We start from the raw sequence: 25,066 nt of genomic DNA on the forward strand, positions 1-25,066 counted from the left end.
AAGAAGGAGAAGGAGAAGGATGAGAAGAAGGAGAAGGATGAGAAGACGGAGAAGGATGAGAAGAAGGAGAAGGATGAGAAGAAGGAGAAGGAGAAGGAGAAGCAGAAGGAGAAGGATGAGAAGAAGGAAAAGGAGAAGGATGAGAAGATGGAGAAGGAGAAGGATGAGAAGAAGGAGAAGGAGAAGGATGAGAAGAAGGAGAAGGAGAAGGATGAGAAGATGGAGAAGGAGAAGGATGAGAAGAAGGAGAAGGAGAAGGATGAGAAGAAGGAGAAGGAGAAGGATGAGAAGAAGGAGAAGGAGAAGGATGAGAAGAAGGAGAAGGAGAAGGATGAGAAGAAGGAGAAGGAGAAGGATGAGAAGAAGGAGAAGGAGAAGGATGAGAAGAAGGAGAAGGATGAGAAGAAGGAGAAGGAGAAGGATGAGAATTAGGAGAAGGAGAAGGATGAGAAGAAGGAGAAGGATGAGAAGAAGGAGAAGGATGAGAAGAAGGATGAGAAGAAGGATGAGAAGAAGGATGAGAAGAAGGAGAAGGATGAGAAGAAGGACAGTTCTGTGACAGTTTCTGTCTATTTCTGACAGTTCTGGGACATTCACTCCATACAGCTGTTTCAACCGCTGTATGGAGGGAATGTCATGGAACTGTCAGAAATAGTCTATTTCTGACAGTTCTGGGACATTCACTCCATACAGCTGTTTCAACCGCTGTATGGAGGGAATGTCATGGAACTGTCAGAAATAGACTATTAATGACAGTTCTGGGACTCTGACAGTTCCAGCGGTTGAAACAGCTGTATGGAGTGATTGTCCCAGAACTGTCAGAAATAGTCTATTTCTGACAGTTCTGGGACATTCACTCCATACAGCTGTTTCAACCGCTGTATGGAGGGAATGTCATGGAACTGTCAGAAATAGACTATTAATGACAGTTCTGGGACTGTCCTTCCATACAGCGGTTGAAACATTGTATGTATTTGTTTCCATAAATGGATCCATTTATGGAAACAAATACATACAATGTTTCAACCGCTGTATGGAAGGACAGTCCCAGAACTGTCATTAATAGTCTATTTCTGACAGTTCTATGACATTCCCTCCATACAGCGGTTGAAACAGCTGTATGGAGTGAATGTCCCAGAACTGTCAGAAATAGACTATTTCTGACAGTTCTGGGACTGTCCTTCCATACAGCGGTTGAAACATTGTATGTATTTGTTTCCATAAATGGATCCATTTATGGAAACAAATACATACAATGTTTCAACCGCTGTATGGAAGGACAGTCCCAGAACTGTCATTAATAGTCTATTTCTGACAGTTCCATGACATTCCCTCCATACAGCGGTTGAAACAGCTGTATGGAGTGATTGTCCCAGAACTGTCAGAAATAGTCTATTTATGACAGTTCTGGGACTGTCCTTCCATACAGCGGTTGAAACATTGTAAACTAGTCTATTTAATTCCAAGCCGGCAAAAAGTGTATCTGCAGCGCTCCTCTAAGTGTATTTGCAGAATGTCATTTATGGAAACAAATACATACAATGTTTCAACCGCTGTATGGAAGGACAGTCCCAGAACTGTCATTAATAGTCTATTTCTGACAGTTCTATGACATTCCCTCCATACAGCGGTTGAAACAGCTGTATGGAGTGAATGTCCCAGAACTGTCAGAAATAGACTATTTATGACAGTTCTGGGACTGTCCTTCCATACAGCGGTTGAAACATTGTATCTATTTTTTTCCATAAATGACATTCTGCAAATACACTTAGAGGAGCGCTGCAGATACACTTTTTGCCGGCTTGGAATTAATCTTATTTTCATCCTACTTCTTCTTCTTCATCCTCATCCTCATAAGAAGAAAAAGAAGAAGTAGGATGAAAATAAGAATAATTCCAAGCCGGCAAAAAGTGTATCTGCAGCGCTCCTCTAAGTGTATCTGCAGAATGTCATTTATGGAAAAAAATAGATACAATGTTTCAACCGCTGTATGGAGTGAATGTCCCAGAACTGTCATAAATAGTCTATTTCTGACAGTTCTGGGACATTCACTCCATACAGCTGTTTCAACCGCTGTATGGAGGGAATGTCATAGAACTGTCAGAAATAGACTATTAATGACAGTTCTGGGACTGTCCTTCCATACAGCGGTTGAAACATTGTATCTATTTGTTTCCATAAATGGATCCATTTATGGAAACAAATAGATACAATGTTTCAACCGCTGTATGGAAGGACAGTCCCAGAACTGTCATTAATAGTCTATTTCTGACAGTTCTATGACATTCCCTCCATACAGCGGTTGAAACAGCTGTATGGAGTGAATGTCCCAGAACTGTCAGAAATAGACTATTTATGACAGTTCTGGGACTGTCCTTCCATACAGCGGTTGAAACATTGTATGTATTTGTTTCCATAAATGGATCCATTTATGGAAACAAATACATACAATGTTTCAACCGCTGTATGGAAGGACAGTCCCAGAACTGTCATTAATAGTCTATTTCTGACAGTTCCATGACATTCCCTCCATACAGCGGTTGAAACAGCTGTATGGAGTGATTGTCCCAGAACTGTCAGAAATAGTCTATTTCTGACAGTTCTGGGACATTCACTCCATACAGCTGTTTCAACCGCTGTATGGAGGGAATGTCATGGAACTGTCAGAAATAGACTATTAATGACAGTTCTGGGACTGTCCTTCCATACAGCGGTTGAAACATTGTATGTATTTGTTTCCATAAATGGATCCATTTATGGAAACAAATACATACAATGTTTCAACCGCTGTATGGAAGGACAGTCCCAGAACTGTCATTAATAGTCTATTTCTGACAGTTCTATGACATTCCCTCCATACAGCGGTTGAAACAGCTGTATGGAGTGAATGTCCCAGAACTGTCAGAAATAGACTATTTATGACAGTTCTGGGACTGTCCTTCCATACAGCGGTTGAAACATTGTATCTATTTTTTTCCATAAATGACATTCTGCAAATACACTTAGAGGAGCGCTGCAGATACACTTTTTGCCGGCTTGGAATTAATCTTATTTTCATCCTACTTCTTCTTCTTCATCCTCATCCTCATAAGAAGAAAAAGAAGAAGTAGGATGAAAATAAGAATAATTCCAAGCCGGCAAAAAGTGTATCTGCAGCGCTCCTCTAAGTGTATCTGCAGAATGTCATTTATGGAAAAAAATAGATACAATGTTTCAACCGCTGTATGGAGTGAATGTCCCAGAACTGTCATAAATAGTCTATTTCTGACAGTTCTGGGACATTCACTCCATACAGCTGTTTCAACCGCTGTATGGAGGGAATGTCATAGAACTGTCAGAAATAGAATGTTTCAACCGCTGTATGGAAGGACAGTCCCAGAACTGTCATTAATAGTCTATTTCTGACAGTTCTATGACATTCCCTCCATACAGCGGTTGAAACAGCTGTATGGAGTGAATGTCCCAGAACTGTCAGAAATAGACTATTTCTGACAGTTCTGGGACATTCCCTCCATACAGCGGTTTCCGGCAAAAAGTGTATGTGCAGAGTTCCTCTATTCTGCAGATACACTTAGAGGAGCTCTGCAGATACACTTAGAGGAGCTCTGCACATACACTTTTTGCCGGCTTGGAATTATTCTTATTTTCATCCTACTTCTTCTTCTTCTTCTTCTTCTTCTTCATCCTCATCCTCATCCTCTTCTTCTTCTTCTGAGGATGAGGATGAGGATGAAGAAGAAGAAGAAGAAGAAGAAGTAGGATGAAAATAAGATTAATTCCAAGCCGGCAAAAAGTGTATGTGCAGAGCTCCTCTAAGTGTATCTGCAGAATAGAGGAACTCTGCACATACACTTTTTGCCGGCTTGCAATTATTCTTATTTTCATCCTACTTCTTCTTCTTCTTCTTCTTCTTCTTCTTCTTCTTCTTCTTCTTCATCCTCTTCTTCTTCTTCTGAGGATGAGGATAAAGAAGAAGAAGAAGAAGAAGAAGTAGGATGAAAATAAGATTAATTCCAAACAGGCAAAAAGTGTATGTGCAGAGCTCCTCTAAGTGTATCTGCAGAATAGAGGAACTCTGCACATACACTTTTTGCCGGCTTGGAATTATTCTTATTTTCATCCTACTGCTTCTTCTTCTTCTTCATCCTCATCCTCATCCTCAGAAGAAGAGGATGAGGATGAGGATGAAGAAGAAGAAGAAGAAGAAGAAGAAGTAGGATGAAAAGAAGAATAATTCCAAGCCGGCAAAAAGTGTATGTGCAGAGTTCCTCTATTTCTGACAGTTCTCTCACAGCTTCTTCACATGTACAGCGGTTGAAACATCTGTATCCTAAATGGAAACTAATAGATACAAATTGTATCTATTAGTTTCCATTTAGGATACAGATGTTTCAACCGCTGTACATGTGAAGAAGCTGTGAGAGAACTGTCAGAAATAGAGGAACTCTGCACATACACTTTTTGCCGGCTTGGAATTATTCTTCTTTTCATCCTACTTCTTCTTCTTCTTCTTCATCCTCATCCTCATCCTCTTCTTCTGAGGATGAAGATGAAGAAGAAGAAGAAGTAGGATGAAAAGAAAAATAATTCCAAGCCGGCAAAAAGTGTATGTGCAGAGTTCCTCTATTTCTGACAGTTCTCTCACAGCTTCTTCACATGAACAGTGGTTGAAACATCTGTATCCTAAATGTAAACTAATAGATACAATGTTTCAACCGCTAAACATGTGTTCCTTCTGTCAGAGAACTGTCAGAAATAGCGGAGCTCACTGCAGGGACACTTTTGCCGGCTGATCGGGAAATGTTCGATTCGCGCACCCGAAGTAGGCAAAATTTCGGTTTCGCCGCGAATCGAATATTTCCTGAAATTCGACTCGAATTCCGGTTCGCCTGGTTCGATTCGCTCATCTCTAGTCATTACTAACATAAAACTAACAAACGAAAAAATTCCAGTATCTACTGTATACCATTGTTTGTACACACTATCATTTTCACGTAAACCAATTAATATACACTTATTGGTATTTTTGTTTAACCAAAGACATGTAGTAGAACACATTTTGGGCTAAATGTATGAATACTTTTTTTTTTCTTACTTGGATAAAGAAAAGAGAGCTCTATTTGTGTGGAAAAAAATATAAATTTCATTTGTGTACAGTGTTGCATGACCATTCAATTTTCAGTTAAAGTAGTGCAGTGATTTATAGAAAAAAATGGCCTGGACATGAAGGGGGGTAAATCTTCCAGAGGGCAAGTGCTATACTAGGTTTTATGTGGGACAAATTATAAATCATAGAATTTTAACTCTGCAAAGAATCATGCAATGTACGGATACCAGATATTATCTATTCAGAAGATAAAGTTTGGATTATTCTTGAAACAAAAAATATATTAATTCATTATATCTGTCTTTTTTTTCTAGGTTTTCTCAGCCTCCAGTCATCTTATTCTCATTGGATGGATTCAGAGCAGAATACTTTCATACCTGGAATGGACTTCTTCCTGTGATCAGCAAGCTAAGTATGTTGTCAGGAATTACTGATACCGAGAGCTCATAGAAATATCAGAAATTAGTATAGGCAGTGAAATGACAGCATTGCTAAGTATAAAATATAAGTCTTTACTTTTGAATACATGTTTGTCCTCACTTTTAGAAAACCGACAGTAATTTGTTTCCAGGAAAAATGAATCGGACAGGATTATACCTTTTTCTGGCAGCCCAGAGAATGTTTAAGCCTGCTTAAAGGTGCTTTCTTGTAACGCTGACACTGCCTTCAAAGAAATACCAGAGGGTTCCCAGGCAGTTTCTTCAAGAACAGAGGTTGCAACTCCAAATTTCCCTTTATGGATTCAGGCAGGCTTTTATCCTAAATAGGATTTAACGGAACGTTTTTGCTTTTTACAAAAGTACAAGAAAAGAAAAACAAAGTAGCATGGTGGATCAACAAAGTAAAAATGGTTCTCCATAGCATGTGTTGAGAAAATACATCAGAGGTAGTTATCAATCAGTGAAGGCACATTATTATTAAACAACAAGCCTCCTCTCAATCTCACGGTCAATGACTGTTATTAACCTAATGTCATTAAGGGTTTTGTCTTTCTTTTCAGATAGGTTTTGCACCAGTAGAAAAGTGGGTCTCAGTCCTGAGGACAACATTCTGTCAAGACTTATTTTAAGATATCGTTTAAGACCACCAACCACACCACTGAGCCTAGCTATAATCAACACTTATGATTTACTGTTTATGTCAATTAGATTATAATGTTTGGGCTAAATGATTATATCAACATAAGCCTTTCCATTCAGCAAGACCAAATTTGTTGGAATGTTTAAATGGAACCTTAGAACTGGTAATTTTTTCAAGGAGTGGTGTTAAATTTTGTTTTTAGCTGAACTAATACATACTCAACAAACTAAGCTTTAAAAATAATATATATTTTTTTTGCCACAAACAAGATTAGCACTAAATGGATTAGAAGCCGCTAAATGGTTCTTCACAAAACAGTGCTGAGGCCACCATTTTCACAGGCAACAGTCCATTCACTCTAGTAATCAGTCTAGGGGATGTATTTAAAGGGTTTATTGTTTGTAGAACATGTAATAGGAGAGAGGTTGGGGTGGTATGGGATACTCCAAAAATGCTGACTTCTAACAGGAGGACACTCTTGACTAGGCTAGGCTTCTCTGAAGAGTCTTTCTACCAATGGTTAAAAGGAATGGCCAGAACAGAGATCCTGTAAGAGTTGTCTCAGAAACTGCTGACACTTATCCTTCAAATTAGCAAACAGTCACTTAGACCATGAGCTCAGGTCTATTCTCACAATGTATCTCCAGGAGATCTTCCAGTTTCTTCTAGACATCTATATGTCTCAGGACAACTGCTCATTTCCTAGCTTCCACCTGACACTCTTCAGTGAGGGAAGGGTTAAAACTCACAATGCCACAGGTCAACTACACGCTTCCACCAGGTACTCTTAAATGAGTCCCCCAGGCCATATCTTTAGGTAAGACTGCTTAGTTAGCTCCAAAGATGATTAGGGATAGGCCCTCCAGCTATGCCACAGTTGGGACTTTTATGAACATAGGCAATCTCCAGCAAAACTACCTCAGAGGGGCAGGTATTCTGAGGCTATAGAACTTCTCCAGCAGGACAAGCGCTAGCGCTGCTCTTGACCAGAGACTATTTACAGTGCTCAGCATAAATGAGTACACCCCAACAGATTTGTCAGAAAACCTTAACTTTCCTTTCAGAATCAACATTTTCTATGGGACACTATACTACAAAATACTCTCACAAATGTGGGCAATTGATTGCAAACAAGATTTTTTAATTTGTGCACACAAAGTATTTTTCCTAACAAATTAATTTAAGACCATGTTGCAAAAATGAATACACCCCAACGAAAGTCTTAGGAGCAAAGCTACATTTTAGACAACAAAATCCTAATTAACAAGAATTCAACTACAGGTGAGTCAAATTATTCATTATACAGGTGTCCAGCAGACAGTTGATTATAAAAGGGTGTTACTTAACAAAGAAAACCCCTTCCTAGTTCATTTTGTCAGCAATGGCACCATATAGAAGAGAAATGCCACAAGGCCTGAGAAAAAAAAAAAATTTTTTACACAAGAAAGGTGAAGGCCACAAGAATATCAGCAAAGCTTTACTTATCAGTCAGAATAGTGTAGCAAAAGTGATACAAAAATTCAACAAAGATGGAACAGCAACCATCTCACATAGATGTCCAGGCTGTCCATGGAAGTTAACACCTTGACAGGAGTGTCTTCTGATGAGAAGGGTTGAAAAAATATTTAGCTAACTGCAGTGAACTTGCATGGCGGAGTAGAAAGCCAAACTGGAATGATTGTTTTCTGTGACACAATATGGTGTCTGCAGACTGCAGAGAAATGGCATGCATAGGTGTCATCCACGAAGGAATCCACTCTTAAAGCCCATGCACCAAAAAGCTTGCCTAGAATTTGCCAGGGTCCATGCTGAAAAAGAAGAACACTACTGAGATTCGGTACTCTGGAGTGATGAGACCAAGATAAATGGTTTTGGAACTGATGGCTTTAAAACTGTATGGCATTGCAAAGGTCAGGAGTACAAAGAAAAATGCATGGTGCCTACAGTGGTGGTGGCAGTGTCCTTCTGTGGGGCTGCATGAGTGCTGCTTGTGTCAGGGATGGTATTATGAATTCACAGATGTACTGCTCTATTTTGAAAGAGACGATGCTACCATCACTCAGTGTCCTTGGTTGTTGTGCACAGGGGCGGACTGACAACTCATGGGGCCCCTGGGCAATAGGGGATCATGGGGCCCATGTGTCCTTGCCCACACTCAAAGCACACCCAAAAAAGCCTATAAAAGGTACCAGGGGCATTTCATGGGGCCCCCTACTGACCCCGGGCCCTCGGGCAGTGCTCGAATGGTCAGTCCGCGCCTGGTTGTGCATTTTTCCAACATTACAGTGATCCAAAACACACATCTAAGGTCATTGTTGCATTCCTGAAGAAGAACATAGTGAAAATGATTCAGTGGCCAAGTATGTCTCTTGATCTGAACCCAATTGAACACCTATGGGGAATTCTGAAGAGACAAGTTGAGCATCACTCTATCCAGCATCCAGGCTCTAAAAGAATGGAAAAAGATGTTGCAAAATGTTGCCAACTTGTTCATTCCATGCCTAGAAGACTTGGTGCTGTCCAAATCATGGAGGTCATACAAAATACTAGATGTAGTAGTTTTTGTTGTGGGGTGTATTCAACTAATTTGAATAAAGCTGAAGATTTTGTAACCTAAGTTATATTATCAACCTTACTTTCATGTAATGAGCTAAACAAATGTTCTATGAAACTCAATTTTGTCAAATTTTTGGAAATTGTTCTTGTGTTCATTGAGATATTGATTAAAATCTTACTTTTCAAAAGGGATGTACTCATTCATGCGGAGCGCTGTATGTTCTTCCCAGCAACCTACTGGGTACACCTCCCCAGGGATTGGCTGAAGCACACTAAATATTCAAGCTGCCCATTTGCCTCTTAGCCCTCTGTTTTGGGAGCAATTAAATCTGCAGCCTGTGAAATCCAGAACAGGCCAATTGAATCAATAGTTGCACCAATGATTACAAAGGATCCCTAAAGAACTAAATTTACCTATCCTAGCAACCTACCTAGTAGGGTGCTACTTAGTGATTTAACAGCAGTTAATATGAACAGTCTTAGTTTCTTGGCAGACAAAGATCTATTATTTACTAGATCTAATATTTACCACTAAAATATCCAAGTTATCAAAAAATGGGTTGTCATTCTGCACTTTTTAGAGCTTATATGTATTAAAACCTGCTTTAATTATATTTTCAGAAAAATGTGGGACATATACACGTGCCTTAAGACCAGTGTATCCATCAAAAACCTTTCCTAACCATTACAGCATTGTAACAGTAAGTGATATAAATTGATAATATCATACCATTTTCTACATTATAACATCACGCTATTTTATACATTGAATAGTCTATAAATCAGAAAATCTGATAATTATCAATAATTGAAATATATGTCTGTATTGCGGTCAGTGGTCTTAAAGTTGAACTCCAGTCAAAATGTTTTTTTCTAATTTTGGACAGAGCAATGTATGAGATTAGTATTCCATTGTGTGCCCCTAATTGGGATATTTTATCTCACAACCTGTTACGCAGACTTAACAGAACATGAGAAGAATCTTCCCAAAGTGAGAGGAAACCCTTTGTTTGACAGTTGTCTTTAAACAATTTATACCCATTGGGAGATAGCCAATCCTCCGTTGTTCCGGAGATTCTTAAATTTTGGATTTTGCAGCAGGCACCAGGGAAAAAAAAGTGAGGTTCTAACTATTTCCTACTCTCCCCAAAACAAGGTGTTGCCTGGAATTCTACTTTACACATTTTTTTTTTAGAAAATTAAACCCTGAACAGGCAACATGAACAATGCAAAGTGATAAAATTTTGGAAGCCATTCATGCTTCTTTGTGTAGATCCTGAAAAATAGTTTGTTCTAGCTTCTAAACTTTATTTATATGTTATTGGCTAGATCAGGGGTCCTCAAACTTTTTAAACGGGGCCAGTTCACTGTCCCTCAGATCGTTGGAGGGCCGGACTATAGTTTAAAAAAAACTATGAACAAATGCGGACACAGTACAGGAGATGACCAGAGACTGTGGACATAGTACATGAGATGACCAGAGACTGCTGACATAGTACATGAGATGACCAGAGACTGCGGACATACAACAGCGGCAGGAATACTGGGCCAGCCGCTCCATAAGACGCACAGACATTTCCCCCCAAGTGTGTCTTATGGAGCGAAATATACGGTAAATGCAGGACACCTTGTTGGGTCAGATCTGTGTACAATGTAAAGAGAGAGAGAGGGGGGAGAGATAAGGAGGGGAGAGAGGGAGGGAGAGAGAGAGAGGGGGGGGGGGGGTAGAGAGGGAGGAGAGGGAGAGAGAGAGAAAGGGGGAGAGAGAGGAGGGGAGAGGGAGAGAGGAGAGAGGGGGGAAAGAGAGAGGGAGGAGATCGATCATCTATTGCTCTTATCTAGGGTCCATGGCCATGATACCCGACATGCAGCGATGGAGTCTCCTTTCTTGCTCCCCCTCTTCATGGTCAGCTCTAGGCTCCACCCTCCGGCCGTGACGGTTGCATGCACTGATCAGAATAGATGGCCGGCTGGCTGCAACGAGGCCAGGTGAGTGGTGTGGGTTCATAAGCCGAGCCCACATTCCCCTGTTCTAGAATTGCTGAGCCGCCCTTCTGCCTCCCGTCCAAGTCCTGCCGAGCTCTCCCGACCTGCCAAACCCTAGTCCCTTGCCTCACGGCAGATACGCCCCTGCCCGGCAGGCCGGATAAATGTCCTCGGGCCGTAGTTTGAGGACCCCTGGGCTAGATCATTTCACTATACATTAAAATGGGTAGTGGAGTGTGTGTAAGTATTTTTTCTTATAAAGACAACATGGGTTTGAACAAGTATAATTCAGAAATCTAATTTTGGCAAAGTGTTGATGAAATGGAGCGATCAGTATGTGAAATTCTATAATACAAAACAATCATTAGATTGAAAACTCAGAGGCCAGTTCCGTGCCTCATCTTTTTAGCTTTCAATGTAAAATACTGACAACATGTTAGTGATAAATGGTTAGTGGGACACTGTCCAAAATCTGCACCAGCTTGTTAACACCTTCCCGCCCGGCCTATAGCCAAACACTCGGCGTTGTGTGTAAGCCGTGTACTAGGGTGGGCTCCCCAGGATACAGTGAAGTCACGAATGAGGAAAGCAACCCCAAACAACAGCTTTTGCCACAACAGAATTTTACTTAGATGTGGCAAATAAACACAACCACAAATGCGGGGAACATACAATAAATTTACATACACCCAGCCCAAAGGCTGAGACCCTTGTGCTGCACAGCACGGCGCCTTCTGATGGATGAAGGTAGAAAGTGAAGTAATTTACCTACTGGCGGGCACAAATAAGCTGCCACACCTTACCTATTATTACCCTAAAAGAGCAGGAACCAGTGTATGGGTGTATGGTATGGGCTAGCCTGCGGTGCAGCACAACAGCTTACAATCTTACACAAATCTACAGTATTCCCTCTCCCATAACTGGTCCTGTAGCACGTGCCTGAGTATTCCTTCTGAGCAAAACGCCAGTCTGGCTTGAGTTTGTAGGATTTTATCAGCGCTCCAATGTGAAATGTCACTTTAAGTTGTGGAGTCCTTCCAATGATCAGTAACAACACTTGTGGCCTGACACAGAGACCCTAACTAACTAACTATAGGCCTGGAATCAGTCTCAAGGTGCCAACACTGAAATGCACGATCTTACCGATCCGGGTCTGCTTTCATCCACTGGTGACTCTGAACAGAACAAATGTCTCTCCAACAAACATGCGGTCTCGCCGTATATGTTGCTTAGTTCCTCTGCTCTCATCAGCCTTCCTGGCAGCAATCTCATCAGCATTCCTGGCAGCAATCTCATCAGCTTCCTGGCAGCAATCTCATCAGCTTCACTTAGCTGCAGCACTGGTTACGGAGGGACGCTTTCACACCTGGATGTCATCAGATTCTCAGCTCACAGGGCCCCTTATTCACCATACTCTAAAACATAGCTTCTCTCTCCTTCCTGTTCTCTTCAACTCTGTGTGCAAAAAAAAAACCCACCTCTTCATGAATATACAAATATCTATGCAGTCTGAGGCTGTGTTAGAAAAACAGTGACATCTTGTGGCTAAACATTAATTTACTTCCACACAAACAGTGTTCAAACAATGAGAGCTGTTTCCCCATCTCACATGTGTCTGGGCGTCATATGACATCCTGTCAAAATGAGTAGCTCACGCGGCCGCGGGGTTGCGCAGCGGCACGATCTGTTACCGGCTGTGTCCCCGGAACACAGCCGATGCCATTTCACTACACCGGCCCATTGCCAGTGTTATGTGAGTGCTGTGACCAATCACAGCAGATCACATGTCAATAGTATACAATGGATGGCTTCCTGTCATGCCATTCATTGTATACAATTATGTTTTTAGCTGTGACTGGTCAAGGCAGTCACATGATACAGACAGGGCCATTCACAGCCCATCTGTATCATGTGATCAGCTTTGCTCATTCACAGCTAATCACAACAAAAGTCTGAATGAATCAGTTTCATTTAGTAACGATTGCAAATATCAATGAAATACTTGGTATTAGCAATCATAATGTGTTAACAAAAAAAAAAATCCTGATCACTTGACCAGAGCAGTTCAATGTTACTATGGTAACATTGTATTGCTTTGGTCACAGTGTGCTGAAAAATAAAATAGTAAAAAAAAAGAATATATTTTATAAAAAAAAAAAAATAATAGAAACATTTGAAAAAAAGTAAAAATTCAAATATTATTATTATTATTTTCACCAAATAATAGTAGCAGAATAAATTTTGACCTAAATTTATGAAGAAATGTTATTTATTTCCAAAATTTATAACAGAAACGAAGAAAAGCGTGTGTTTTTTTTTTCCAAATGTTTCAGGTATTTTTCGTTTTACTTAGCAAAAAATAAAAAATTCAGTGGTGATTAAATACCTCCAAAAGAAAGCTCTACTTGTGTGAAAAAAATTATAAAAATTTCATATAGGTACAGTGTTGCATGACCGCACAATTGTCATTCAAAGAGCGACAGCGCTGAAAGCTGAAAATTGGCCTGGGCAGGAAGGGGGTATAAGTGCCCGGTATTGAAGTGGTTAAACAAATCTACTAAATCAAAGCCCAAGTCCAGGAAACTGAAAAGTCTCCCTTGCAGTGGAACTGGGTCCACACTGTAAGGGTTAACTACTCGTTTAGTCTAGGGGAGAGTAAAAGCATTTTACCTACCCAATCCTCCATTCCCCCAGCAGACGGTGCTCCCCCATGTTCCCACAATGTTCCCACGTCCAATCCAGGACTTGGGGACATCAGGACCTTAGACCCCCAGAGAATGGGGGAGAAGACACTGCAGGAAGTGGTGTAGCAGCACAAACGAGTGGAGGGTCAGGTAAGTAAATCTACTTTTCCATGCCCCTAGACCTAAATGAGCAGTTAACCCTTGCAATGCAGATGCAGCCCCACTGCAAGAGAGCATTGTCAAAATTCCTTTCAAGTTCATCTGTAAATTGAGTGTGATTTGAAAAGAAATAAAACACATTTTATTGACCCTCCTAAAAAGTTTTACACAAAAGAATCCCAAAAAACGGGATACAACGAACAAACTGACAAACCATTACAACATTCATTAGAATACTTTAACTGCTGTATGAGCAAATTATTTTGAGAACTATGCAACACTGCAAATTTTTGCATGTCGGTTTAAAGTATAACTATAAGCAATTTTGTTTTGTGGATATAGCAAAGGAAAATTATAATCCCTTTAAGTTTTTTTTTGCCATCTTCTCCCATTGGGGAGATTTACCTTCACTTCCTGCCCCATAGCCAAAACAGGAAGTGAGAGGAAATCCCTGAAAATTAAGGGAATTTATTGAGGGCCCCCAGGTAACCAGAATTAGTGTCTGGGGACAACCCAAAATTTTAGATATTTTTCTTTCACTTTTGATAATGGTAAACAGGATAAATGTTTTGCCTTTAGTTATACTTTAAGGGTACTTTCAAACGAGCGTTCCATTTTCCTTTTTCAGTTCAGTCATGTTTTTTCAAAGAAAAAATGGATGAGTTTACATCTGTTTTTTCATCTGTTTACATCCATTTTTCCATCTGTTTTTTCATCCGTTTTCATCTGTTTACATCCATTTTTCACCTGTTTACATTGCTTTACATCTGTTTTTCATCCATTTACATCCGTTTTTCATCCGTTTAGATCTGCTTTTGGTCCGTTTACATCTGTTGACATCCGTTTTTCGTCCGTTCCATTTTTTTTTTGCGTAAGAAAAATTGGGTTTTCTTCCGTTCAAAAAAAACGGATGTTAACAGATGCCAACATTAACGGATGTAAAAAGATGTTTATCCGTTTACATCCGCAAGTCCATAGAAATACATGGGGGTCCGTTTTTCATCCGTAAACGGACAGATGAAAAATGGACATACGGAACACCCATGTGAAAGAAGCCTAACTGGTATGCATTGAATCATATAATTCATGGTGGTCTGTTTTCCGAAGTTGACTTGCAGGTCAGACTATACGTTTATCTTCCTGTTATAAATCTTGTGAGCTAATAACTTCATTTTCTTTCTGCTACTGCTGACTCTTATCAAGTTGCACTTTTCTCAGCTCTCTTTACAGAATACTCCCTATAGTATGAAGAAAAAGAGAGGGAGTGTTTTTGTAGTGTTTAGTCCCAGTCCTAATCCTAGTGTGACAATGCTGCTCTTCCATTAGTACATTGCAGTGAGTGAGCTTTGTCACTGTATAGTGTATGGTAGGATCACCAAGATAAAAAAAAATGCTGAAAAAGAAAACTAATGCAGTCAACAGGTCTAAGAACTGGAAAGGTGATATATATTACAGTTTTGTTTTTGGTTTTAAATACGCTTTAATGTTGTATTTTCCAATTACCATTTTGCAATGAATGCTGTTAATAAGTAACATTTTAGTCACTTTGATAAGCACAGCCTATTGTGGCAATGTGATAAAACATTTCTATGGAAGGATTTTAGTAATCGTCAGGCAAAAGTAGTATAAGTAACACATTCAATGGTTATTGAATTTGGAAGGCAGAGAACAAGCAGAATGTCCCCTAAGCATTTGATCTGAATGTAGAAATATATGCCTTGGCTGGGCCTCAAATATGTTAACAGTTAGTACAGCTGCTTAATTTGACATCTATTTTCATTCTCATAACAAGTTAAAGTTTCCAGCAGTGCAGCAAGGATAACATTTCTATTCTCATGTTTTTATGATTGCAGGGCCTCTACCCAGAGTCACATGGTATTGTGGACAATAAAATGTATGACCCATACAGAAATGCTTCTTTCACCCTGAGAAGCCCTGAGAAGTTTCATTCTTCGTGGTATCAAGGAGAACCAGTATGTATACTAAAACTGATAATGAGCATTACTGAAGTGAATTTCAACTCAAAACGTGTTTACATTTTCGATAGAATGTGAAAGTTTTGAAACCTCTTGTGTTATTGGTGTCTCCAATGGCTCTTCTGGGACAAGGTCATCCAATGCCCAAGGTGAAACCTCAAATTCCCCTCCAATGCCCAGCATTGGTGCCAGTGACCACAGTAATAACCTCCAGCATTGCCGTCAGTTACCACAATAATAGCCTTCAGCATTGGTGCCAGTGACCCCCATGCGTACTCTCTCTCTCCCTGGTTGGAAATGATATCATCTCAGAGGAGCAGGTCAGGAATAATTTTTACCTGTTGGGTGGCGATTGCTGCAGCTGACAGTAGTGCAGCCTTTTGTTTGGCCAGCATGGTGCAAAAAAGGAGGACATGGAGGGCAGAGCAGGGGTATTTTCTGAATTCAGTGGACCTGTGTGCAGGATCACACAGATCAAACTGGGCCCCCTCCCCTTTACTGTGTGCAGGCTCATTTCAATCAGTATTTAAACTGTATAAACCATATGTAACAATAACAAGGGTAATCTGCCTGGGTTTTCAGCTGAAAAGTAGAAACAGTGTGAAAAAATATTAGTATGAATAGGATCATGAAAGATCTGGGGTACTCTGGGATATGGTGGAAAAACAAGCTCTGTGCCATGCATAGTGTGCCACTTCGAATGGTTGGCATGGCCAGGTTGGGCCTAACAGTGGAAGTGGCAAAAATGGGGATGACTAAAGAGAAACTGTGCCAATTTGCTGTAAGCACTTTTCCCATATGCCACAGTCCTTGCACCCACAAAATATTGATAATTGCTGTGTTAAAATCTCACAGACATACATAAACCTCAGGACAATGGACTTTTTTTAAATTGAGGGAGAAATGCAAGGGAGAGGAGACAGTAGATTGGGAAGGGGGCAGAGAGAGAGATGGGGTTTTTGAGGGACCAAAAGCTAGTAAACCCTCTCAATTTAATTTTCTAAAAAATATTTATTAAAGATCAAAATGATATCCAAATACAGTCATATATACAGTCATGGCCGAAATTGTTGGCACCCTTGATATTTCTCCAGGAAATCATGTATTTCTCACGAAACGTATTGCATTAACACATGTTTTGCTATACACATGTTTATTCCCTTTGTGTGTATTGGGACAAAACAAAAAAAGGGAGGAAAGAAAGCAAATTCGACATAATGTCACACAAACCTCCAAAAATGGGCTGGACAAAAGTATTGGCACCCTTTCACAACTGCGGATAAATAAGAATGTTACAAGCATGTGATGCTCCTGTAAACTCACCTGGGGCAAGTAACAGGTGTGGGCAATATAGAAATCACACCTGAAAGCAGATAAAAAGGAGAGACGTTCACTTAACCTTTGCATTGTGTGTCTGTCTGTGCCACACTAAGCATGGACAACAGAAAGAGGAGACGAGAACTGTCTGAGGACCTGAGAACCAAAATTGTGGCAAAATATCAACAATCTCAAGGTTACAAGTCCATCTCCAGAGAACTAGATTTGCCTTTGTCCACAGTGCGCAACATTATCAAGAAGTTTGCAACCCATGGCACTGTAGCTAATCTCCCTGGTCGTGGACGGATGAGGAAAATTGATGAAAGATTGCAACGCAGAATAGTCCGGATGGTGGATAAGCAGCCCCAAACATGTTCCAAAGACATTCAAGCTGTCCTGCAGGCTCAGGGAGCATCAGTGTCAGCGCGAACTATCCGTCGACATTTAAATGAAATGAAACGCTATGGCAGGAGACCCAGGAGGACCCCACTGCTGACACAGAGACATAAAAAAGCAAGACTACAGTTTGCCAAAATGTACTTGAGTAAGCCAAAAGCCTTCTGGGAAAACGTCTTGTGGACAGATGAGACCAAGATAGAGCTTTTCGGTAAAGCACATCATTCTACTGTTTACCGAAAACGGAATGAGGCCTACAAAGAACAAAACACAGTACCTACGGTAAAATATGGTGGAGGTTCAATGATGTTTTGGGGTTGTTTTGCTGCCTCTGGCACTGGGTGCCTTGACTGTGTGCAAGGCATCATGAAATCTGAGGATTACCAAAGGATTTTGGGTCGCACTGTAGGGCCCAGTGTCAGAAAGCTGGGTTTACGTCCAAGATCCTGGGTCTTCCAGCAGGACAATGACCCCAAACATACGTCAAAAAGCACTCAGAAATGGATGGCAAAGAAGCGCTGGAGAGTTCTGAAGTGGCCAGCAATGAGCCCAGATCTAAATCCCATTGAACACCTGTGGAGAGATCTTAAAATTGCTGTTGGGAAAAGGTGTCCTTCCAATAAGAGAGACCTGGAGCTGTTTGCAAAGGAAGAGTGGTCCAAAATTCCGGGTGAGAGGTGTCAGAAGCTTATTGATGGTTATAGGAAGCGACTGATTTCAGTTATGTTTTCCAAAGGGTGTGCAACCAAATATTAAGTTAAGGGTGCCAATACTTTTGTCCAGCCCATTTTTGGGGTTTTGTGTGACATTATGTCATATTTGCTTTTCTGCCTCTGTTTTATATTTGTTCCAATACATACAAAGGGAATAAACATGTGTATAGCAAAACATGTGTTAATGCAATACCTTTTTTGTGTGAAATACTTGATTTTCAGGAAAAATATCAAGGGTGCCAACAATTTCGGCCATGACTGTATATATATATATATATCTTCTCACAAAAAGTCCCTTCCTTTCTCAATCACAATTGAAAGCAAGACATCACAGACAATCTTGATCTTTACTGAAGATTTCTGATTATACTAAATTGTTTACTAACTTTTTTTTTTTATTGAGTTTCATAACTTGTGGTGCCAAAGTCATATTATCTTTTTTTTTAATAGATCTCATCTGTTGTGCAGAACTTTTGCCTGTAACTCTCCACTCTGTCCACTCTCTATTCTGTTCATTCTCTTCCCTCCCCCCTCACAGTATTTTATCCAGGACAGAAGCAGTGCAATATTCCAAACTCTGTAGTTCACACAGATGGGCTGGCATCTTTTCCCCTTTCTCTTTTCCTGGCCCAGCCACATTCAAATGTAGTGGCAGGGGAAGAAGAGAAGAAGAGTGGAGCTACAGCTAGGGGGCATGTGGCATTGGCAGGAGAGGCAGTGGAAGGCAGGATAGCTGCTCTACAAATTTTCCTCTCTTTGCTTGCTTGTTGAGGACTGCGGTAAAGTGATGTTTGCTGGGCATGGCTATATAGCAACCCTAATCTTTAATGTGTGCATATATAATATTCCACTGGTACGCCCGGCACACAGCACCCCGCCGCCACTCGGCAAGGTGCTCTGCTGCTCTGCACAGCAACTCCACTGACGATGGGGTGATGGTCATTCAACGGCCTCCTCCCTTCTTGTGCAGCTGTGCTCAACTCACCCCCCCAAGCCCTGCCCACTATGTAGGCTCCAATTCTTTATTTGTCTTAGTGGCCATTTTCAATGGGACAGAAAGTCAGGGGAGTCCAAAATTACAGTTGTCGCCAGAACAGGAATAGATGAACATTTTCCAGTAGGAACCTGTTCTGGAATGACTGTCTAAGAAGAGATTTTCGTTCACTTTTGGAAAGATTTTCTCTTGTTTCCTGTTAAATCTTCTGGGCAGGAAATTAAGGGAAACCTTACTATTGGGCCAAAAACAGGGGTTTTAAATGCTCCATACTCTCTCCAAAACCTTAAATCAACACCACTTTTAAAATAATAAGGGTTATGATAAACTTGCTTATGTACTTGGTGATATTATTATTATTTTTATACAGGATTTATATAGCGCCAACACTTTGCACAGCGTTTTACAATATAAAGGGAGACAGTATAATTACAATACATTTTAATAATGAAGGAATATGAGGGCCTTGCTTATGGAGCTTAACGGAAGGGGAGGTGGCACAAAAGGTAATAGCTGTGGGGGATGATTTGATGGAGGTGGCCCAAACACAGTTTTGTGGGGGAGGCTTTCCTGAATAAATGAGTTTTCAAGGGAGAGGCAGACAGGGTAGGAGATAACAGACATACAGGGTTAGGGAGTTCCAGAGGATGGGAGAGGTTCTGGAAAAGTCCAGGAGGTGAGCATGGGAGGAGCAGTGTGGACAATTTGGGCGATATCTCGAGAGGAGGTTGGTTATGTAGCTGGGTGCAGTCTTATGGATGGCTTTGTATGTTGTGATTAGTATTTTGAATTTTATTCACTGGGCTAGTGAAAGCCAGTGAAGAGATTGGCAGAGAGTTTTGGTTAGTAAGGAAAAGTCTAGTAGCATTCAGGATAGACTGCAGGGGGGATAGCCTGTGTAAAGGTAGGCCAGTGAAGAGGGAGTTGTAGTAGTCAAGGCGGGATATAACCAGTGTGTAGGGATAACTATAATCCTTACTGAGTCTATATATATATACAGGTAAAACTCGAAAAATTTGAATATTGTGCAAAAGTTCATTTATTTCAGTAATGCAACTTAAAAGGTGAAACTAATATATGAGATAGACTCATTACATGCAAAGCAAGATCGTTCAAGCCATGATTTGCCATAATTGTGATGATTATGGCTTACATGCAGTCAATAAAACAAGGATTGTACATAGAACAATATCAGACCTCTGAAAAGTATAAGCATGCATATGTACTCAGTACTTGGTTTGGGCCCCTTTTGCAGCAATTACTGCCTCAATGCGGCGTGGCATGGAAGCTATCAGCCTGTGGCACTGCTGAGGTGTTATGGAAGACCAGAATGCTTCAATAGCGGCCTTCAGCTCTTCTGCATTGTTCGGTCTCACGTCTCTCATCTCTCTCTTGGCAATGCCCCATAGATTCTCTATGGGGTTCAGGTCAGGCGAGTTTGCTGGCCAATCAAGCACAGTAATCTCACGGTCATTGAACCAGGTTTTGGTGCTTTTGGCAGTGTGGGCAGGTGCCAAGTCCTGCTGGAAAATGAAGTCAGCATCCCCATAAAGCTCGTCTGCGGAAGGAAGCATGAAGTGCTCCACAATCTCCTGGTAGACGGCTGCGTTGAAGCACAGTAGACCAACACCAGCAGATGACATGGCTCCCCAAATCAACACAGACTGTGGAAACTTCACACTGGACTTCAAGCATCTTGCAGTGTGTGCCTCTCCATTCTTCCTCCATACTCTGGGTCCTTGGTTTCCAAATGAGATGCAAAAATTGCTCTCATCAGAAAAGAGGACTTTGGACCACTGAGCAACAGACCAGGTCTGTTTTTCTTTAGCCCAGGTAAGACGCTTCTGACGATGTTTGTTGTTCAGGAGCGGCTTGACAAGAGGAATATGACATTTGAAGCCCATGTCCAGGATCCGCCTGTGTGTGGTGACTCTTGATGCACTGACTCCAGCCTCAGTCCACTCCTTGTGAAAGTCCCCAACACTTTTGAATGGCCTTTTCCTGACAATCCTCTCCAGGCTGCGGTCATCCCTGCTGCTTGTGCACCTTTTTCTTCCACACTTTTCCCTTCCACATAACTTTCTATTAATGTGCTTTGATACAGCCCTTTGGGAACATCCAACTTCTTTTGCAATTACCTTTTGAGGCTTTCCCTCCTTATGGAGGGTGTCAATGATGGTTTTCTGCACAACTGTCAGGTCAGTAGTCTTTCCCATGATTGTGATTCCTACTGAACCAGACTGAGAGACCATTTAAAGGCTCAGGAACCCTTTGCAGGTGTTATGGCTTAATTAGCTGATTAGAGTGGGACACTTTGAGCCTAGAATATTGCACCTTTTCACAATATTCTAATTTTCTGAGATTGTGGATTTGGAGTTTTCATGAGCTGTAAGCCATAATCATCTCAATTATGACAAATCATGGCTTGAACTATCTTGCTTTGCATGTAATGAGTCTATCTCATATATTAATTTCACCTTTTAAGTTGCATTACTGAAGTAAATTAACTTTTGCAAGATATTCTAATTTTTCGAGTTTCACCTGTGTGTATATATATATATATATATATATATATATATACACACACACTCCATTTTGTCTTTTTAGACATGTGCTTAAAGTTGTTTACTGCAAATGACACACTCGTATATCTAGATTGTAACTGTGCCAGCAGGTTTGTGTAACATGTTGGGTGGAGTGTCCATCTTGGTCCTGCCATGTAGTCAGTTGCTATTTGATAAGAAAGGATATATAAGTAGAGAAGAACTTTATGGAAGGTGGAATGCAGGGAATTCGGACCCTGTATTCCCCATATACGCATATGCAACAATGAATACAATTTGGAACCTTATCTCGTCTGCAGGTAATTATTCAAGTCACCTTAAAAATAGAGGAACTTGAGCAGGAGGTACAATCCTCCTTATACACCAGGGAGTGAATAAGTTGTTTTGTGGTGGCAATAGTTAGGAACGGGCAAATCCTGGAAATGCTATGATGGTTAAAGCAGCAAGATTTAGTCATTGATTGCATGTGGGGAGAGAAGGAGAGGTCAGAGGTGATATGCTTTTAACCCTTTTTCTACTATGTTGCCTCTAGCTTTCTGTATGTCTTACATTAGTTCCCTTTATACTTCACTTTTAATACCTGTTTAGTGTTTGTAGGCTCAGTTAAGTGAGAGCCAAGGGGCACATTTGATAAATTTTGAATGAAGTAGTTACCCATGGCAGCAAATCAGAATTCAGATTTACTTTTCCATAAAAGGAAAGGTTAATTCAGATTAGCTGCTATGGGCATTTTATAGCCCATTTTATAGCCCACGCTTCAGATTATGATTATTAATAACTGCGAACATGAGAACTATATACAGTCAACAGTAATGGAATATCCATGTATGTAGTGCTTCAGCAGAAAAACACTGTTAAGATGTAAACACCAGCATTAGTGACCTTCACCTTAATGCTCACAGGTGTATTTCACCAAACCTATTGACTACAGAAAAACAAGGTAGTAACAAGGTAGTAGAAACGGGGCAGCACAGTGGCTAAATGGTTAGAACTTTCACCTGGCAGTACTCGGGTTGTTGGTTCAAATCCCAGCCACGGCACCACCTGCCTGGAGTTTGCATGTTCTCCCTGTGCCTGCATGGGTTTCCTCCGGGTACTCCGGTTTCCTCCTACACTCCAAAGACATGCTGGTAGGTGAATTTGCTCCTGTCTAAATTGGCCCTAGTATGTGTATGAATGTGAGTTACGGACCTTAGATTGTACACCCCTTGAGGGTTAGGGACTGATGTGAATGTACAATATATATGTAAAGCACTGTGCAAATTGACAGCGCTATATAAGTACCAGAAATAAATAAATGTGCTTTTGCTGTATGATTCCAAAGGCGATCACTCAGGGATGCCTGTACCTCCACCAGCAAAGAATGCCCCGGCTTGTCCTGAAAAACAGCTTATGTCTGTAGATTACTCAGATGAACCACCAAACACCAGTAGTGCCATGGAAAAAAACTCCAAATGGTACAAATGCTGTTCACGATATTTATGCACAGTGCTAATTTTTTTGCAGTTTTTGGTGAGTATTTTGCATTGTCAATATCTTAAATAGCTCAAGCATCCTTACGTAACCTTTTATTTAAAGTTTCAGTGGCACCATTGAAGTCTGGTGGAATATCACAGAAATCTACAGACATAAACTGGACTTTGTGAAGTGGAACTGTCGAGGGCATCCCATGGTGTAACCATACTGTAGTGATTGCTCTCTATTCTAAATCAGGCACATAAAATTAATTGATACTAATGTCATTTGGCTTTCACAAGCTTTATATTTTTGTTCCTGGAATTTCATGTACAACATAAAAATGAAAGTTTGGTTAAGTCACAATATCCAACTAAATTCTTCTTTTCATAGGTATGGATAACTGCTATGAATGAAGGACTAAAGACAGCAACTTACTTTTGGCCAGGATCAGATGTAAAGATCAATGGAACTTTTCCAAACCTTTATAAAGAATACAATGGGTAATTCATTATATTAATAGTTATGTCACTTAATATGCAATCTAGTTTTCCACCTTTTAGTGTAGTGTTGACAGCTGTGTATTTAACACATATAGTAAGTCATACCATGGCAAATGAAATAGATATTATAATTTAAAGTGGTTTTAAAGGCTGAAGGTTCAGCGCTGTGCTCACCCGAGCCATTTTCTCACCCGTCTTCGGTCCCTGGCATCGGCATCTTAGCTGTGGGCACCTGGATGTGACAGCTTCACAGCCGGGTGTCCACTGCTCATGTGTGAGTCATGCTGCGCATTGTGAATGGTCCCGCGGACTTCTAGGACCTGTGACATGTCCCAGAAGGCTGTGCGGAGGGCAGACAGCTTCCACTTGGATCACCTAAGTGGTGGGAGCAAGTACCTGTCAAAATCAGGTACCCGCACCCCCCAAAAAAAGTGCCATTTCTTAAAGGAGCGGGGAAGGAGGGCTTTAGAATGAAGCTCCGCTTTAGCATCCATGCATATATATTTGGACCCCAGGAAAAAAAAATATTGCTCTAGCAGTTTTTTTCATGTGTCAAGGAGAAAAAAGTTGAAAAAATATAATTTGGAATTAAATCTTTAGCAAAATATTCTTTCCCCTATTTTCTCACCCGTCTTCGGTCCCTGGCACCAGCATCTTAGCTGTGGGCACCTGGATATGACAGCTTCACAGCCGGGTGTACACTGTTCATGTGTGAGCCGTGCTGCGCATTGTGAATGGTCCCACGGTCTTCTAGGACCTGTGACATGTCCCAGAAGATTGTGCGGAGGGCAGACAGCTTCCACTTGGATCACCTAAGTGGTGGGAGCAAGTACCTGTCAAAATCAGGTACCCGCACCCCCCCAAAAAAGTGCCATTTCTTAAAGGAGCGGGGAAGGAGGCCTTTAGAATGAAGCTCCGCTTTAGCATCCATGCATATATATTTGGACCCCAGGAAAAAAAATTGGTCTAGCAGTTTTTTTCATGTGTCAAGGAGAAAAAAGTTGAAAAAATATCATTTGGAATCAAATCTTTAGCAAAATATTCTTTCCCCTATTTGCCTTCAGAACCCTTTTGTAGATGTTCACTTTTGGTTAGAAAGGCTGCAATCTGGACTGGCAGTTTTTGGTAGAGTGATTGGTTTTCATATGTTCTGTTTTTTAGGAGTCTGGAACTATGTGCAACCACAGGAAAGAAAATTGCTCAATTTCCCCATCCACACACTCAGTATTGATGGGGGAATCCTTCCTGCAGAGATTTTGTATTCTGACAGGGAAGGTTTTCCCCGTCATCAGAATATGATTACTGCTGCTGGCTATAGTGGTTGGTAGTGATCTAACAAAAAAACCTTACAGGCCGGTTGTACTGAAGTTAATTGATGGATGGACTTCAGTAAAACCAGCCTGCTCATAGATGGATTGAAATTCAGCCAATCCCTGCTGATCCACCTGAATTGTGATTAGAGATGAGCGAAGAAATGAAAAATTCGATTCGACTGATTCGGCGAATTCGTGGACAATATTCGATTCGAGTCGAATAAATTCGCTGTGAATTTAACTTAAAAAAGGGTGTTTCTAGG

At 40.8% G+C, this 25,066-nt stretch overlaps 1 protein-coding gene across 1 annotated transcript in view; it reads left to right on the top strand.

Annotated features, from left to right (window-relative positions):
* LOC149462850 (ectonucleotide pyrophosphatase/phosphodiesterase family member 1-like) overlaps positions 1-25,066 on the top strand; it is a 177,093-nt gene that overhangs the window by 68,640 nt on the left and 83,387 nt on the right. The window contains exons 6-9 of the mRNA XM_089676175.1: positions 5,422-5,519; positions 9,365-9,444; positions 15,426-15,545; positions 23,381-23,490. Coding sequence (XP_089532301.1) covers positions 5,422-5,519; positions 9,365-9,444; positions 15,426-15,545; positions 23,381-23,490 — 408 coding nt within the window. The remainder of the gene's footprint in view (positions 1-5,421; positions 5,520-9,364; positions 9,445-15,425; positions 15,546-23,380; positions 23,491-25,066) is intronic.

The sequence above is a fragment of the Staurois parvus genome, unplaced genomic scaffold (assembly GCF_062004578.1).
Source record: "Staurois parvus isolate SC_StPar_1 unplaced genomic scaffold, SC_StPar_1.0 ptg000165l, whole genome shotgun sequence".
NCBI lineage: Eukaryota > Metazoa > Chordata > Amphibia > Anura > Ranidae > Staurois > Staurois parvus.